General features: G+C 41.8%; 1 protein-coding gene across 2 annotated transcripts in view; it reads left to right on the top strand.

Moving 5' to 3' along the window:
• The window catches only part of RAPGEF5 (Rap guanine nucleotide exchange factor 5), a 232,373-nt gene that overhangs the window by 54,811 nt on the left and 158,611 nt on the right, over positions 1-18,951 (top strand). For both annotated transcript variants that reach the window (XM_043462812.1, XM_043462811.1), the window contains exon 6: positions 11,339-11,405. In XM_043462812.1, coding sequence (XP_043318747.1) covers positions 11,339-11,405 — 67 coding nt within the window. The remainder of the gene's footprint in view (positions 1-11,338; positions 11,406-18,951) is intronic.

Below are 18,951 nucleotides of genomic sequence, written 5' to 3'. Positions count from 1 at the left end.
ACATGAATCAGCCATGGATTTACATGTGTTCCCCATCCCGATCCTCCTTCCCGCCTCCCTCCCCATCCCATCCCTCTGGGTTTTCCCAGTGCATCAGCCCTGAGCACCCATCTCATGCATCCAACCTGGGCTGGTGATCTGTTTCACCCTTGATAGTATACTAGTTTCAATGCTGTTCTCTCTGAACATCCCACCCTCGCCTTCTCCCACAGTCTAAAAGTCTGTTCTGTACATCTGTGTCTCTTTTTCTGTTTTACATATAGGGTTATTGTTACCATCTTTCTAAATTCCATATATATGTGTTAGTATACTGTATTGGTCTTTATCTTTCTGGCTTACTTCACTGTGTATAATGGGCTCCAGTTTCATCCATCTCATTAGAACTGATTCAAATGAATTCTTTTTAATGGCTGAGTAATATTCCATGGTGTATATGTACCACAGCTTCCTTATCCATTCGTCTGCTGATGGGCATCTAGGTTGCTTCCATGTCCTGACTATTATAAACAGTGCTGCGATGAACATTGGGATACATGTGTCTCTTTCAGATCTGGTTTCCTTGGTGGATATGCCCAGGAGTGGGATTGCTGGGTCATATGGCAGTTCTATTTCCAGTTTTTTAAGGAATCTCCATGCTGTTCTCCATAGTGAAAGCCCCATAATTTTAGCCTAATCGAGTAAAATTATTCTAGTAAGGGAATTTTTAAAAATTTCTTTGGTTAGCTCTTGAGCATAGTTTGGTAAAATGGTTCAGTCTCTCTCTGCCCTGTCCTTACTCCTCAGCAAGATAGCCTTTGGGGATATGGTGGGTGGTGTGGGCCCCGACCCTGGGCTGAGCTGTTACTGTGAAGCCAGGGCCTGGCATCTTTGGGTCCATCTCTGTGGGCTTGATCAGTGCCCCAGGGTCCTGGCCAATGTGCCCTCCTGGGTGTGTGCTGGCATTCTGATGCTCCTGAGGCCCACAGACCTCCATTCACTCACTGCTGTCTGCTCTCTCTCCCTGATCTTCCCTCTATCCTGTTTAAAAAATCATGCCTGTTCATTGTTGTTCCTGTTAATGAGCTGAGTACTTAACTGGATGGCACCTTTGATTCCTCACTAACCAGCCGTAGGGAAAGCTCAGCCCAGTGGGTTAGGAGGGTTTTGTTGACATTCATGGCTCCAGGCTCTAAATAGAGAAGAAAACGGGTGGGTGTTTGAGGTAGATGGTACAGTAAGGAGAGCAGGAAGTCAAGAAGATGGGTGGCATGTTGAGACAATACAAGGCAGCTTGATATGTCTGGAGCAGTAAGTCAAAATCAGTGGAACTCAGAACCTTAAGACGGGTGGAGAGCAGGCTCAGATTGGTTACAGGGGTCTGAAAATCTACAGGGAAGCCAAGCATTATCTTTGTATTGAATAAAGAGAATGACTTAACTGTATATAGATGCTGCTGAAATAAGTACAATTTACTTGAATTCACGGTAACATTTTGGTCATATATTTGCTCAACAGGTACAGAGTTTATGTGTCTTTGATCTATTTCTATGTTAAAGGGGATCCCCCCACTCTGGTAAAATGGTAAAATGGGTGGTTCAGTGGTAAAGAATCTGCCTGCCAGTGCAGGAGCCACAGGAGATGTCAGTTCAATCCCTGGGTCAAAAAGATCCCCTGATGAAGGGAATGGCAACCCACTCCAGTATTCTTGCCTGGAGAATCCCACGGACAGAGGAGTCTGGTGAGCTATTGTCCATGGGGTCACAAAGAGTCAGACACAACTGAGCGACTGAGCATAGCACACAACTACTTAAAAATGGAAAATAAATGGCTTGGCCTAACCTAATCTAGCAGTGGCAATAATAATAAAAAAAATAGCAGTAATAGTTAACACTTACATGTACTTACCACATTCTGAGCATTTTACACGGGATTCATTTAATGCTGACAACAGTAGTTTGGAGCTGTTCTGATCTTACAGATGAGGAACTATTAATATTATGTAACTTGCTCAAAGGGCCGGCGTCTGTACTTGGTGGCAGAAATGTGAACTGAAGGCAGAAAGTGAACCACAGTTTGCAACCATGACACCTTAGAAATTAAACAGATATAACCTGTGATCTACTAAATCGAGACTGGGATAGAGAGATAAGACACAGCAGTATTTTTTTTTAAACAAGAGGCCGAGGTGCACCAAGGTGATCTACAGTTCTATGACATTAGTCCTATAGAAAGAGCTCCGCCAAGTGATAGGGAATGTGAAGGTTAATTAAATCACAGTCTCAAAATACTACATTAAAAAGCCAGATTAATTTTATCAGGACATAAATATTTTATTGAGCATGATACCTGTCACACTTGGCTGACACTTCTGAAATTCTGTAAATTTAGCTTCATAAACATTTATATCTGGAAAGGGATTTTCTGGATAACTGAATTTGCTTCTCTTAGTTTTCAGGTAAGGAAAAGGGACAGGACATAGAGAGTCTAGGAAAAAACACACCCTTGTCACAAATACTCTCCACTAAGTGACTTACTTAACAACATTTACTTACCGTCAGGTTTGTGTTAATAACTGTGCCAAAGCCTTATAAGATATGTGACCACATATATGTAAGTAATGGAAGGCCTTTTATGAGACCAGTGTTATTATGACAAAGTTAAGAAAAGGAAACTGAGTGTAAACATAAAAACTGTAACAAATATTACTGAATGGGATCTGGCAATATATAAAAATGATAATGCATCATAAAATGATATTTATCCCAGGAATATAAGGGTGATTCAACATCTAAAAATCAATCAGTGTAATCCACCAGATCCAGTCCAAAAAAGAAAACTGAAAGTATGTGACAGACTCTGCAGATGCGTGAAAGCATTTTAAAAAATTCAACATTCATGATAGAAATTTTCAGAAAACTAAGAATGTAAGGGAATTTCTTCCATCTGGTATAACCTTACATAAAACATGTAGCTTATGTCATACTTGATAGTGAAAGACTGAATCCTTTTCCACTAAGATTGGGAACAAGGCTAATATATTACCTCTTATCACTGTTTCCAACATGAGCCAGTGTAATAAGGTCAGATAAAGAAGGAAAAGGTATACAGATTAGAAGGAAAAAAATAAAGCCATCTTTCTTTGCAGATGACCTAATTATAAACATAAATTATATACATAGAAGATTCTAAGGAATCCACAAGAAACCCACTAGACCTAATAAATGGTTTAGCAAGATCACAGGCTCTAAGACCAATGTATGGAATCACATTTTTCTGTACTGGCACAAAAAAAGAACCTGTGAAATGCTTAGGTGCAAGTCTAAGAGTGTGCAAGAGCTGTATGTCACACACTTCATAAGCCTGATTGTAAAAAATCAGGAATTAAATAAGTAGAGGATTTATTCATGTTCATGGATTGGAAGATTCAATATTATTTAGATATTAATTCTCCCCATATTGACCAATCACTTCTACGTCCATCATCCCCTGACCCGTTGCCCTCACTATACCTGCATAATATAAAACCCATGTTTGGAAACATTGACCTCTAAACAAGGAGTGTTTGGAGCTCAGTCTTCTTTTTTCTGCTCTCTCTCTGGATGCACCATCACTTAGTCATATTTTTAATATCAGCTCCACAGTGATGACTTCCATAATTCAGATCCCTGTCTTCTCTGAGGACTTTATTATTCAATAGTAACACCACCACCAACTCCTGCATCACCTCTGCCCCGTTTATTCTCCTTATCCTGCCTAACTTGTTCTTTTTTACTTGACATGTTTAAGCACCATGAGAAATTCATTGGCATCCTTAATTTCTGAGATGGTGCTAGATTAACACCTTCTAACTGGAAAGATCAACTTCAAGTCTGCCATTCCTGCATCCCCAAAACTTCACTTTGTATTCTTTACTTTTCCTGCTTAGATTCTCATTTTATGATCCTTGGAGAGGACAAAATACTGAATGACTAAACAAACCTTTTTTGAGTATCTCTCAAAAAATTTTTCCTGATGAAACTTGACATAAGTTTTGTATTAGGGTCATAGGTGAAGAAAAATTTCTGTTTATCACTAAATTGTTTATATAAAAAATGCTATGAAATCAGCTGGTCTCAGTCTTTGTTATTACTCATCACTGCCTCTCCTAAGGAAATACTAAGTCCTCCAAAATTTCCATTGTTTACAGATAAGGCTTACTCCAGGTGTGTAAACAGACTGCTTATCTCTATTTGAGTACATCAGTTTAGGAATAGTACAGGAATTTTTAACAAAACTTAAACTTTTAGTCTTGCTTGAAATGGCACACATTTGAAATGTAGCTGTTTAATTAAATAGCAAACATTAGTTTTCAAATCTTCAATGTGAAATGTGAAAAAGAGATTATCAGTAATATTTTATTCAGTTTTAGATGAATGTGTAACTATATACCCTGGACCCTTAATGAAACCTGTCACATTGACAACTTTCTCCTGTTTGGTAAATTTCCTCTGTAAATATAACTAGTAGCCTGATACTATGAAAAGTCACCTTCTCTTGAGAAGTTTGAACAGGTATTTTTATTCATGATATCAGTGATCTCAAAAAAATAAAATCCAATTCTCATATACCTCCCACCCACTTTTTCTTTTTGTCATAGGAATTTGCTTTGTTAAGCAAAATAGACCTATCTGATTATAGGTGTTATGGGAAGATCTAGGTGGGATAGTACTTGAGTGTCAGATATCCTCTTGGGGTCTGTAGGTGTTGGATATGGTAGAGATTGACTCTGTGCCCCTTGAAGAACATTCTGTTGTGGTGTTGAGGACTTGGTGGCAATGGTTTCTTAGGAAAGAAACTTTAAATCTGGCCCAGGAAACATTTCTAGTGGAAAAAAAAAAGGTCCCTAATGCTTTTCCTTGCCTGACATTCAACAAGGATGGAATGGACTCTGGCTTGTCCAGGAGAAGGTGGATTCTGGGGTTGTCACCTGACCTGTCGTTTCTTCCTGACGTGGTGGAGACGAGTCCCTTCTGCTCCAGGCTCCCTCTGCTGCCTGGGCTGTGGACCTCAGTTTCTGCTCTCTCCGTTCCTCGCCCTCTGTTGGTGTTCTCCTTACCTTTGCTGCAGTCCTGTTTGCTTGTGTACAGCCAAGTGCCTCAGCGTAACCCCCAAACTCATTAGCAGTAGCAGACGTGCCCTGACTGTCCTGGCCTTGGCTTGGCCTCTCGCCATTTCCCGCCTCCCTGTGCTGGTCATCCTGCCAAGTTCCAGGGCCACTCCTTTCCCATCAGACCTCACCTCGGATAGCACTTCTCCCAAGACACCTCTGAATTCCAGAACAGGCTAAGTGACTCTTGCTTGTGTTGGCAGAGTATTTCAAAGATGGATTTTTTTAAGCCCAGTAAATAGTTTGTAGTTTTCTTTTTTTTTTCCCCCATATATGTGGGTGCTGTGCATCTTTTGTTTGTTGTGGGATCATGTTTGAAAGATTCCTGTATAGTTTGTCTTGGTTCTGGTTTGTTCCATGCCCTAGAATTTCACCAGCCTCTCACTGGGGTTGTCTGAGATTCATGCTAAAAACTGGCTTTTTCTCAGTCCCTTCCAAACAGGGCGGGGCAGCGGCAGCCTGGCTTGGGGTGGGAGGTAGGGACAGGCCTGCCCCAATTCCCCAGGAACACCCTCTTCCTGACAGAATTCTGATTTGGAGACAGATGTGTTCCCCACCTTCATTAAGTCCCAGTCTAGATTATCTGTTTCCCTATCTATTTTGCCATGAAGTGATGGGACCAGATGCCATGATCTTCATTTTTTGAATGTTGAGTTTTAAGCCAGCTTTTTCACTCACCTCTTTCACTTTTATCAAGAGGCTCTTTAGTTCATCTTTGCTTTCCGCCATAAGGATGTGTCATCTGCATATCTGAGGTTATTGCTATTTCTCCCAGCAATCTTGATTCCAGCTTGTGCTTCATCCAGCTTGGCATTTCACATGATATACTCTGCATATCAGTTAAATAAGCAGGGAAACAATATATAGCCTTGACATAACTCCTTTCCCAATTTGGAACCAGTCTGTTGTTGCATGTTCGTTTTTAATTGTTGCTTCTTGACCTGCATACAGGTTTCTCAGGAGGCAGGTAAGGTGGTCTGGTATTCCTACCTCTTTCAGAATTTTCCACTCTTTGTTGTGATCCACACAGTCAAAGTCTTTAGCGTAGTCAATGAAACAGAACAGATGTTTTTCTGGAATTCTCTTGCTTTTTCTATGATCCAACAGATGTTGGCCATTTGATCTCTGGTTCCTCTGCCTTTTCTAAATCCAGCTTGAACATCTGGAAGTTCTTGGTTCACATACTGTTGAAGTCTAGCTTAAAAGATTTTGAGCATTACCTTGCTAGTGTGTGAAATGAACACAATAATGTGGTAGTTTGAACATCTTTGGCATTACATTTCTTTGGGATTGGAATGAAAACTGACCCTTTCCAGTCCTGTGGCCTCTGCTGAGTTTTCCATATTTTCTGGCATATTGAGTACAGCACTTTCACAGCATCATCTTTTAGGATTTGAAATAACTCAGCTGGAATTCCATCACCTCCACTAGCTTTGTTTGTAGTGATGCTTCGTAAGGCCCACTTGACTTCGCACTCCAAAATGTCTGGCTCTAGGTGAGTGATCACATCATCATGGTTATCTGGGTCATTAAGATCTTTTTTGTATAGTTCTGTGTATTCTTGCCACCTCTTCTTAATATCTTCTTCCTCTGTTAGGTCCATTACCTAACAGAAACCTGAAGGGTTCTGTCCTTTATTGTGCCCATCTTTGCATGAAATGTTCCCTTGGTATCTCTAATTTTCTTGAAGAGATCTCTAGTCTTTCCCATTCTGTTGTTTTCCTTTATTTCTTTGCATTGTCCACTTAGAAAGGCTTTCTTATCTCCCCTTGATATTCTTTGGAAGTCTGCTGTAACCAGGAACAAAACAGGCATAAATCTCTATTCCCATGTCTAGGAGGGAAGGACAGTTTCATAAATAAACAGATTGATGTCAGTTAACAGTGGAAAACTTTGCACAGATGAAGTAGGAAATGAGCGATAGAGTGATGGGTCAGGAAAGGCCTCTCCAGGAGGTTGATGTGAGGGAAGAGGCAATGTGCAGTGTTGGGGGAAGTGTTCTAGGCTTGGGGACAGTCAGGGCAAGGCCCAAGACGAGAGCATTGAAGGCAGGGCCAGAGAGACCAGAACAGAGAAAAGAGAGCAAGAGATGGCAGCACTCTAGAGACTCTGGCTTTATTCCAAGGATGATGGGGGGTCACTTGAGGGTTTTGAGCAGAGGAGGAACATGATCTAGCTTACGTGTTAACAAGACCACTCTGGCTCTAGGTAAGCGATCTTGTGGCTGGGGCAGCAGTGGTTGGAGCAGAGATGGTGAGAAGTGCTCCAAAGCGAGAGATGCCTCGAAGATAGGATCTGGGGCTGGATACAGTGAAGAGACCATAAGGAGCGGGGATCAAAGGTGACTTCTAACTAGAAGGGTGGGGTTGCCGGTAATTAAGGTGGAGAAACCTGTAGAGAGGCAGGGGTTTGTTTTGTTTTCAGTGCAGATTGAGTGCAATGAAAACGTGTCCTGTTTGATGGCCAGAGGGACAAGGGTAGAGGCGCACTGGCCTTTGCCATTCCCGTGTCCTTACAGCAGCACCCCGAGATACTGCAGACCTCTCGAACTCACAGAGACATCCGCCCAGGGCCCTGTAGTTGTGGAGTCACTAAGTCATGTTCGAGTCTTTGCAGTGCCATGGACTGCAGCATACCAGGCTTCCCTGTTTTTCACTATCTCCTGAAGTTTGCTCAAACTCATGACCATTGAGTCAGTGTTGCCGTCTAACCGTCTCATCCTCTGCTGCTCCCTTCGTCTTTTGCCTTCAATCTTTCGCAGCAGCAGCGTCTTTTTCAATGAGTCGGCTTTTCACATCAGGTGGCCAAAGTATTGGAGCTTCAGCTTTAGCATCAGTCCTTCAGTGAATATTCAGGGTTGATTTCCATTGTATATATGTACTGCAACTACTTAATCTGTCCATCTGTCACTGGCCATCTAGGTTGCTTCCATGTCCTCTTGCTATCTCTTGTTAATCTCTTCAGCTTCTGTTAGGTCCTTCCCATATCTGTCCTTTATCATGCCCATCCTTGCATGTAATGTTGCCTTGATATCTCCAATTTTCTTGAAGAGATCTCTAGTCTTTCCCATCGTGTTGTATTGCCCAGAGCCCTAGGATTCGGCATTTCCCTTGGAGGATCATGGGGTCAGGCTTGCACTGTTGCCAGGCAGAGACCTTGAGAAGCGGCCTTAGGAAATCATAAAAGGGACTGCAGTTGGGCCAGAGCTTCCTGCTGGCTCAGACCCTCAGGGATGGGTCTTCCTTCCTAGGGTCACTTCCTTTTCTCTTTCTTTCATCATCTCGTCACTGCCATCACTGTTGAGTCCAACCAGGATTTTCTGTTGCCCTCTCTCTGCAGAGTTTCTCTCTGCTTCCCTTGTTTACTGAGCAGCACAGCCCCCTTAAGATGCAAGTACAGCCTTTCCTTGGTATCTGTGGGGGACTGTTCCCAGGACCTCCATGGATACTAAAATCCACGGATGCTTGAGTCTCATGTATAAAATGGCATGCTACGTGTTACAGGTGGTGAAAGAACCTGTGAAGAAAGATCTTTATTCTCCCATGCTCCTTCTGTTTCATCATCTGTTTTGATCTGATATGTGAGAACTTTACCATCACTGGGTTGCACGAATGGGTATTTACATCATAAAATAATCAGAATTTATCTTATTTTGCAAAAATATGCTTACGAGGGAAAAGGAATCTGGTATTTCTGGGCCTCTGGGCATTGCGCTGGGCAGGGATGCTCGTGGTGAGGAGGGAAGCTGAGTGGGGGAGCATCGTCCTTTCCTCTTCCGTCCCCCCACCCCACGCGCCTCACTGTTTGCCTGCTGCCCACCTCACTCCCCTGCGCCGGGTGCCGTGCAGGTCCCTGTGGGAGCAGGGTGGACCTGGGCTCCTCAGCAGACAGGAAGTCTTCTGAATTCTCAGGTAGGCAGTGGGAGAGTCCCTGAAGTTGTGGGTCTGGAGAAGAGCAGGACCAGGTCGGGGTTGTAGAAAGAGAACCCTGGCATCAACAGAAGATCAGGTACTGGAGGAGAAGCAGAGACAAGCTGGTTAGAAGCTGGTTAAAGTACGTTGTGGAGGTGAAAGCCTCCCAAAGAGGCTTGTGGGGAGGAAAGCAGGAAAGCAGACAAGAGGAGGATATGGTGATGGAAAGACGAGGAATGACCAAAGGGTGACATGAGGCTGAGTGGTGAGAGGCGGTGGAGTACCACTGAGGGCAGGAGAAGGTCACCGGAAGTTATGTCGAGTCTGAGGGCCTCGTAAGATCCCCATGAGAGTGAAAACAGTGTTCTGAGATTGCCACCTAGAGCCATGCTGAAGGCAGATGGAAGCACAGGGTGAGCTCAGGGAAGATTCAGGGGCTAGAGAAAGACATGAGAGTTCTGGGTATAGAGTGTGGTGATTGAGGGGATAAAAACAGGACTTGGGCTGGAGGACGGCACTCAGGAGAGCATCACTGTCTCTCTTAGATGTGTTTCCTTGAGAAATGTTTCTGCCAGGGGCGTGTTTTGTGCGGAAGCATGATGAAAGATAGTTTTGCTTGAACAGAGATGAAATTATTTGTCACTGAATTCGCAACAGCTTGGCTGTTACTCATTGCATAGCCCCCATCAGTCACACACACTAGAACTTCCCTTGGAGTTTTGAATTCCTTTCAGCAGTTTGTTGAAAATGCATTCACAACAGAATCTGTGTTAATGGGGAATACGTCATGCACATGGACTCATCCTTCAGGTGTCTGCTGGGGGCTGAGCAAGAGATGGCACCACCAGCTGCTCTTCACCGCAGACACCGATGGGGCCTTGAAGTCCTTGGTGGTGCTCTTGTGTCTAATGTTCTCAGCTCCTAATTTCCTCTCAGATCTGTTCTGTCACCCCAGCATAATCTTATAAACCTGCTTTGGTGGCTTAGGTTATAAAGGATTCCAGTCTCTTCTCAATGTAACTTCATGTGTATGGAAACCTTGTAAGTAGATCATTTTAATAATAAAGCTTATTGTTTGAAATGTTCATTATCAAGGTCATGTTTCAGAGGCTTTGCTGCACCAGGAATTAAGTTATTGGACAACATGCCTGCACTGCCCCATACCTGTGACATGCCATTCTTGTAAAGGTGGTAGTTTGTAATTCATTCCTCTGACTTCCTGAAGGGTGGGACATTTTTCCTTTGAAAAGGTTTAGTAACTTTTACAGAAACTGGAAGCCAGTGCCAGAACTGATCCGACTGCTTTTCCTTTCTCAAAGAGCCTCTTCCCAGCTCTCTTAGGAGCCAGGAGAAGCCCTTCTGCCCCGCGAGGCTTGCGCTCAGGCTGGCCCACTGCAGTTTCTGAGACTGAAATCCAACAGTGGGCTGTAACACCGTGATACTGCTCTGCAGAGCAATTACCACCAACCCCCTCCCAGTCCACAGCGGTGCCGAAAGGAATTGCTTGTGGAAATAGATCTGGGAGACGATTACATATATTCCATTGGCATTAGTCAGTGTTTTTCCCTTTGACCAGGTCAGGAGAAAGAAATGTAATTTTTATAAGGCTTGTTTGAAGTAGATTTTATGTGTTAGCAATGTACATTTGTGTGGTAACAATTTTTCATGAATTACATTAGGTGATTTTCTAAACAAACTGATATCCCACTGTGTAAATGTTGTTTGTCTCCTTAGTTATTTAACACATGCATAATTTTCTTCTCAACTCGGCTGTGGTCTCATAAAAAAGAACAAAGTGCTTCTGCTATTGTGATCCATATAATTCCTATCACAGGACAAGGCTTATGATAGACTATTTCCTAATAAATTTGTTTGTCGGCTGGAACTCAGATATAGTAGAAAATTCGTGTTTCATATTTTCAGAATCTGGATTTAACATAGATTGACCAGGAATTTCACTACTTAACCACATTATGTTCACCCTCTGCTAGTTCTCTGTGCATACCCATGTTAGTAAATTTGGTGTGTCAGGATTATCCTTCGATTCATTTGGAGAGCAGTAACAGTCCTTAGGATTTAATTGATATGTGGGAAGGAGGTTCTCACTGATTGATTTTGAAGGAATCGTTGGCCTGCCCCAAGTTGTGTTCCTCTGGTATTATTGTCACCATGTTGCTCACATAGGTTACTTTCACTAACGTATGAAGCAATAATGCTATTATTTACCCTGTATTCCCCATAACTTGGTGAATAAATTTGAGCAGCCAAAGCTAAAGTGTAATTTATTCTTTGTTTTTCAAAGATCTCATCAGAAAATTGAAGACTCAGAAGAGAGCAGTGATGAAATTCTTGCCCGTCTAACGTCTGCGGTAAGGCCACTTGATTTCCCTGCCCAGGAGTGCAGAAATAATGAGGGGTCTTGGAAGGGAGGCACTTGCCCTGTGGCTGCTCCTCACTGTGTGAGGCCCAAGTCAGGGTGAAAACAGACAGTGGCATTAACTTGCTCTGCTCTCAGGCAGCCTCTCCTGCAAGATTACAGATGCTGTTGATGGAGAGTTCCTGGAACCTTAGAGAAGGACTTTTTTTTTTAATACTGTATGACTTAACCTAGGGAAAACTGTGACCTACTGCACAAAAGAGAAAGGACTGTATGTTTCATTAGGAAAAAAAGACCACCTCAACGAACAGAAGATCAGTTCTTCAGTTTTCAATGTATGGATTACAACATTTTCATTATGTCTTTTAAAGCCATTAATTAGAGTCAGTACTTAACCTGTTGGTTGAGGGAAAGCTTAGCCCCTTCTTCCCAGAAAAAGCTGGCCATGGTCGCTAATCATTAAACTCTGGTTGTTGACAGGCTCTAGCAATTCTCTCTCACAAAATCTAGCCTTCCCAAAGCTTCTTGAGTGCTTCTTTAAATGCATTGAAAAAATGGTACTTGCTGAAAATCATGCTGGATTGGGTTATGTATGTGAAATGAAACTGATCTTGTATAGTTTCACACCCCAAGTTTTGGCATCTGGGCACAGCTTGAAAGTTAAAAGTTGTCTTTCCTACTCTTCTAGAATGTAGCTTAGAAAAGCAATTTTTGGCTAAATATAGTGATGAGTAGTATAAAACTTCACATGCAATGGAATCTTGACAGTGTGTTAATAAAAAATATTTAACATGACCTTTGCAGTTTAAAGGGCTTCCCTAGTGGCTCAGACAGTAAAGAATCTGCCTGTAATGAGGAGACCAGGGTTCGATCCCTGGGTCGGGAAGATCCCCAGGAGAAGAGAATGGCAACGCACTCCAGTATTCTTGCCTGAGAAATCCCATGGACAGAGAAGCCTGGCGGGCTACAGTCCATGAGGTTGCAAAGAGTTGGACTCAACTGAGTGGCTGACACTTCACTTCACTTGCAGTTTAAAGTATTGACCTATGGGTTGCAAAGTCATTAATAGCCATCTGTTTAAAAAAACACCCACTCACTATGTACCAAATACTGTGTTAAATATTGTGTGTTTGTATGTGTGTGTGCACATACCCATATACATATTACACTTCACTACAGCCTTGTGAACTGGGTGGCTTTATCTCTGTTTTATAGACATGAAAGCTTCTAGAGGTTAAGTAACTTGCTCAAGGTCACCCATCTAAAAAGGAACAGAGCCAGGATCTAAACTCAGGATATTCTACTTCTTAGTCATATTCTCCTAATCACTGGGCCTCATTTTTAAAATAATGTAATATAGTAGGTAAGTTTCAGAAGCAGTGAACATGTAAGATGTGGTTCTTACAGCCATACCAGGAAGGCAGGCACATTAAGAAGCTAGCTTATAAAACAACTGACAGTTGAGCACCAACAACCATAGTGTATGATAGTAAATCCAAGAACAGTAATAGAGAGCTCGGTTGAAGGGACCGGACTTGAATCAGCACTGAAAGCGGTCAGGCTGTGGGCAGGTAGAGGATGTGTACTCTAGCTGTGGGGTTTAATAAAGAAAATTAAAAGACTTTTTGAACAACAGATTAACATGATGTAGACGTTTAAGAAAGATGAGTTGGAGATGGGGAGATGGATGAAAATCTAATTTGAGAGGCTGATGAAAACCTAGTTTCTGGTGTATTTTTGGGGAACCACAAGAAAAAGGAGCGTAAAGAATTGTTTAAAAATCAGTAGGTCTAGGTAAATGTAGAGGAGGAGCCAAGTAACCAAAGCTGTGAACTTAATGGAAAAGTGATGATACTCTTAGGAAGTTGAATAAAATATACGGAAGGAGAGATGACGTAATTTTGGACACGCTGAGTTTGAGGACATAAGGGTGTAAAAATATTCAGGAAACACCTGGAGACGTGAATCTGGAACTCAGAAAGGTCAGGACTAGAGTTATGGGAACCAGTCCAGGTTGTCAATTGAAGAGCAAAGTGGAAGATGCAGTCTTGGGCAGCCCCCAAGATAAAAGGGAGTTAGGGAGCTGAGGCTTAACACTCAACATTCCAAAAACTAAAATCATGGCATCCAATCCCATCACTTCTTGGCAAATAGATGGGGAAAAAATGGAAACAGTGACAGACTTTATTTTCTTGTGCTCCAAAATCACTGCGGACAGTGACTGCAGCCATGAAATTAAAAGACATTTTCTCCTTGGAAGAAAAGCTATGACAAACCTAGACAGCGTATGAAAATGTAGAGACATCACTTTGCAACAAAGGACCATCTAGTCAAAGCTATTGTTTTTCCAGTGCTCATGTACAGATGTGAGAGTTGGACCATAAAGAACGCTGAGCGCTGAAGAATTGATCCTTTCAAACTGTGGTGCTGGACAAGACTCCTGAGAGTCCCTTGGATAGCAAGGAGATCAAACCAGTCAATCCTAAAGAAAATCAATCCTGAATATTCATTGGAAGGACTGATGCTGAAGCTGAAGCTCCAGTACTTTGGCCACCTGATGGAAAGAGCCAACTCATTGGAAACGACCCTGATGCTGGGAAAGATTGAGGGCAGGTGGAGAAGGGAATGGTTGAATAGCAGCACCAACTCAGTGAACATGAGTCTGAGCAAACTCTGGGAGATAGTGAAGGACAGGGAACCCTGGTGTGCTGCAGTTCATGGGGTCACAGAGGGTCAGACACGACTTAGCAACTTCACAACAACAAAGGGAGATGAGGAGACTCTGATAAGAAGTGAATATACTTCTTATTGGAAGTAAAAGTTTATACCATAAAAGTAAAATTCAAGAGAACCTCTAGAAAGGAGGGGTGGACAGCAGAGTGATGGTTGTATACTTGTTTGAGGTAATCTTACTGGAAAAAATCTCCAAGCTAAAAGACTGAATAAATTTAGGTAAGGTGCTAGAGTAGAAATGAGAAGAAAGGGTATAGGAGGAATAATCATGTCTTCAATTGATAGCTGACCAGCCTGGAGTAATGAAACTATCTTTGAACTGAGAATGTAGACCTTTATTCTTAATTCTTTCAAACAGTATGACCTTGGCCAAACTGAGCGGTGGACTAGACAGTATCTAGGTTCTAAAATTCCTGAGTTCCTTGTATAAGCATTTATGAAGAGACTGTTGTGCTTCCCCACTTCACAGCAGTTATTCCTGTTGGCAGTGGTCTGAAAGCTTTGTTACCCAGCTGTTAACACCACATAGGACGGGAGATGTTTGCATACATCACTCAAGGGGCAGTTGTCATCTAGCATGACCCTGAAATGCATTAAAGGAAAGCAGAAGTGACATCTGTAAAGTGGAGTTGTTAAAGTGCTCTTCAGAGCTTTTGTGTAATTAGGGGTCATTGGAAGGGGGAGCGCATACTGCACTGTGTATTCATCTCTTTTTCCTCAAACTTGGGGGTTTTATAAATAAGCATTCTTTAAAAAAAAAAAAAATCCCCCTTGTTAAATAGTTTATTTCTTAGTCTCAGCTTAGGTTCATCAGGAAAAAGGTCCTTTCATCTAAAAAATAATATGTAAAATTCTACCCTGGAAGAAAACACAAGTGAGTTTTCATATTAAAGTATCAGGAGAAGGCAGTGTATATAGAAATAAAAATACCTTGATAATTCGGTCAGATTTACAGCTGCTAGATTTACACAAACATAAACAGTAAAAATGTTTCATCTATGTTTCTAGTGAGTTTCAAGAAAGAGCCACCTTCCCAAGTGCCTGACATCCAAAAACCTAAAGAAGAAAACCTTGTAAGAAGTTTTCAGCTTAAGGAGAAAGGGCATGACTGTAATAGACTCCTCCCATTATATGAACTCTTCTGTCACACCTTGGGCATTATTATCTGAAAATATTTTGATTTTCCCTGTGTACATAGGGTTTCTGCCTTAACATCTTAGCCACCTTTCTAATATCTTCTGACTGAACACATTTTGTTAACCTTAAACCTTCTCTTCTTCGTTTCCTCTGAGTCTCTGTTAGTCAGATAAAGCTGGCAGGCTAAAAGGAGCCCATGGATGACACAGTCTGCCACTTTGTACCCTGGAAATTTCGAGCATTGTTTTATTTTATCTTTAAACATGAATTCTCCCAGGGTACATGACAAAAAGAGTGTTCAGAATCGATAATACAGCTTTTATATATTTGTTTTACAGTCCAGGATAAACTAGACATAGAGAAGAGCTTTTAGTCAGTAAAATACTGCTTTCAAAGTCATAGTTCTAAGGATGTAAATTTAGGAATTAAGCTAAACTTTGAGGCATTTTCCAGAACTGAGAAGTAACTTGGGCATTATCCAAAGACAGGAAGTGGCAACATGGACATGGTTAAAGAGGATATAAAAACTGATTCTGGACTTCAGATCATGCTGCCTTAAAATCAACATCGTAAACAAACCATGTTGGGTTATTTCTGTTACTTCAGGCTAAATTTTCTTGACGTAAATTGTAGAAATACGAAAACACAAACATCCTAGTAAAGTCTGGTGATTTTCATTCACATGGTCCAGTTGTTGGCCTGCTGAGGTGATGTGAGCGAGGCTAAGTTGTGAATCTAACGTATCAGATGCATGTTTGATGACGTGGTTGTATGAGTGGCATTTATGAAAGGGTTGTGGGGGGAGCTGTGATGTGGTCATCTGTGCTGCTTGTCCAGTGAAGTCAGCCATCACTCAGATGGTAAAAGAGAACTGTGCTGAGCGTCCACACTGACCCGGTGATGGTAATGGTGAAGAGTTTGTGGCCATGTCTTGAGATATGAATTCAAATGAAAAATATAGTGTATAGAATTTAGGAAGAGCAGTCAGAATTGGATGAGAACAGAATCTAATAACCGGGGACCATTTAAGTAGGCACTCGTACACCCTCATCAGTTCAGTTGCTCAGTTGTGTCCGACTCTTTGTGACCCCATGGACTGCAGCATGCCAGGCTTCACTGTCCATCACCGACTCCTGGAGCTTGCTCAAACTCATGTCCATTGAGTCGGTGATGCCATCCAGCCATCTCATCCTCTGTTGTGCCCTTCTCCTCCCTGATGCATTCCCAGCATCAGGGTCTTTTCCAATGAGTCAGTTCTTTGCATCAGGTGGCCAAAGTATTGGAGTTTCAGCTTCAGCATCAGTCCTTCCAGTGAATATTCAGGACTGATTTCCTTTAGGATGGACTGGTTGGATCTCCTTGCAGTCCAAGGGACTCTCAAGAGTCTTCTCCAACACCATAGTTCAAAAGCGTTAATACTTCGGTGCACAGATTTCTTTATAGTCCAACTCTCACATACATACGTGACTACTGGAAAAACCATCAGCTTTGACTAGACAGACCTTCATTGGCAAAGTAATGTCTCTGCTTTTTAATATGCTGTCTAAGTTGGTCATAACGTTTCTTCCAAGGAGCAAGCGTCTTTTAATTTCATGGCTGCAGTCACAATCTGCAGTGATTTTGGAGCCCCCCAAAATAAAGTCTGTCACTGTTTCCATTGTTTCCCCATCTATTTGCTATGAAGTGATGGGACTGGATGCCATGATCTTCTTTTTTTGAATGTTCAGTTTTAAGCCAACTTTTTCACTCTCCTCTTTCACTTTCATCAAGAAGCTTTTTAGTTCCTCTTCACTTTCTGCCATAAGGGTGGTATCATCTGCATATCTGAGGTTATTGGTATTTCTCCCAACAATCTTGATTGAAGCTTGTGCTTCATCCAGCTTGGTATTTAACATGATGTACTCTGCATATAAGTTAAATAAGCAGGGTGATAATATACAGCCTTGACGTATTCCTTTCCCATTTTGGAACCAGTCTATTGTTTCATGTTCTGTTCTAACTGTTGCTTCTTGTCCTGCATAGAGATTTCTCAGAGGCAGGTAAGGTGGTCTGGTATTCCCATCTCTTGAAGAATTTTCCACAGTTTGTTGTGAACTGCACAGTCAAAGGCTTTGGCATAATCAGTAAAACAAAAGTAGATGTTTTTGTGGATTTCTCTTGCTTTTTCTGTGATGTTGGCAATTTGATCTCTGGTTCCTCTGCCTTTTCTAAATCCAGCTTGAACATCTGGAAGTTCATGATTCGTGTATTGCTGAAGCCTGACTTGGAGAATTTTGAGCATTACTTCACTAGCGTGTGAGATGAGTGCAATTATGTGGTAGTTTGAACATTCTTTGGCATTGCATTTCTTTGGGATTGGAATGAAAACTGACTTTTTCCAATCCTGTGGCCACTACTGAGTTTTCCAAACTTGCTGGCATATTGAGTGCCTCACTTTCACAGCATCATCTTTTAGGATTTGAAAAAGCTCAACTGGAATTCCATTGCCTCCACTAGCTTTGTTCATAGTGATGCTTCTTAAGACCCACTTGATTTCTCATTCCAGGGTGTCTGATTCTAGGCGAGTGATCAACCATTGTGGGTATCTGGGTCATAAGATCTTTTTTGTATTGTTCTTCTGTGTATTCTTGCCACCTCTTCTTAATATCTGCTTCTGTTAGGACCATACCATTTCTGTTTTCTATTGTGCCCATCTTTGCATGAAATATGTCCTTGGTATTTCTGATTTTCTTGAAGAGATCTCTAGTCTTCCCCATTTTATTGTTTTCCTCTATTTCTTTACATTGATCACTGAGGAAGGTTTTCTTATCTCTCCTTGCTGTTCTTTGGAACTCTTGCATTCAAATGGGTATATCTTCCCTTTTCTCCTTTGTCTTTAGCTTCTCTTCTTTTCTCAGCTATTTGTAAGGCCTCCTTAGACAACCATTTTGCCTTTTTGCATTTCATTTTCTTGGGGTTATTCTTGATCACTGCCTCCTGTACAATGTCACAAACCTGTGGCCATAGTTCTTCAGCTACTCTGTCTACCACAGATCTAATCCCTTGAATCTATTTGTCACTTATACTGTATAATCCTAAAGGATTTGCTTTAGGTCATACCTGAATGGTCTAGTGGTTTTCCCTACTTTTCTTCAATTTAAGTCTGAATTTGGCAATAAGGAGTTCATGATCTGAGCCACAGTCATCTCCCGGTCTTGTTTTTGTTGACTGTATAGAGCTTCTCCATCTTTGGCTGCAAAGAATATAATCAATCTGATTTCTATATTGACTATCTGGTGATGTTCATGTGTAGAGTCTTCTCTTGTGTTGTTGGAAGAGGGCGTTTGCTATGACCAGTGCATTCTTTTGGCAAAAGTCTGTTAGCCTTTGCCTTGCTTCATTTTGTACTCCAGGGCCAAATTTGCCTGTTACTCCAGGTATCTCTTGACTTCCTCCTTTTGCATTCCACTCCCCTATGATGAAAAGGACATCTCTTTTGGGTGTTAGTTCTAGAAGGTCTTTTAGGTCTTCATAGAACCATTCAACTTCAGGTTCTTCAGCGTTACTGGTTGGGGCATAGACTTGGATTACTGTGATACTAAATGGTTTGCCTTGGAAATGAACCAAGATCATTCTGTCATTTTTGAGATTGCACCAAAGTACTGCATTTCAGACTCTTTTGTTGACTA

Source organism: Cervus canadensis, chromosome 3, assembly GCF_019320065.1.
Source record: "Cervus canadensis isolate Bull #8, Minnesota chromosome 3, ASM1932006v1, whole genome shotgun sequence".
NCBI lineage: Eukaryota > Metazoa > Chordata > Mammalia > Artiodactyla > Cervidae > Cervus > Cervus canadensis.
Note: the sequence above shows the minus strand (reverse complement) of the source record. Positions and strands in the feature narration are given on the sequence as shown.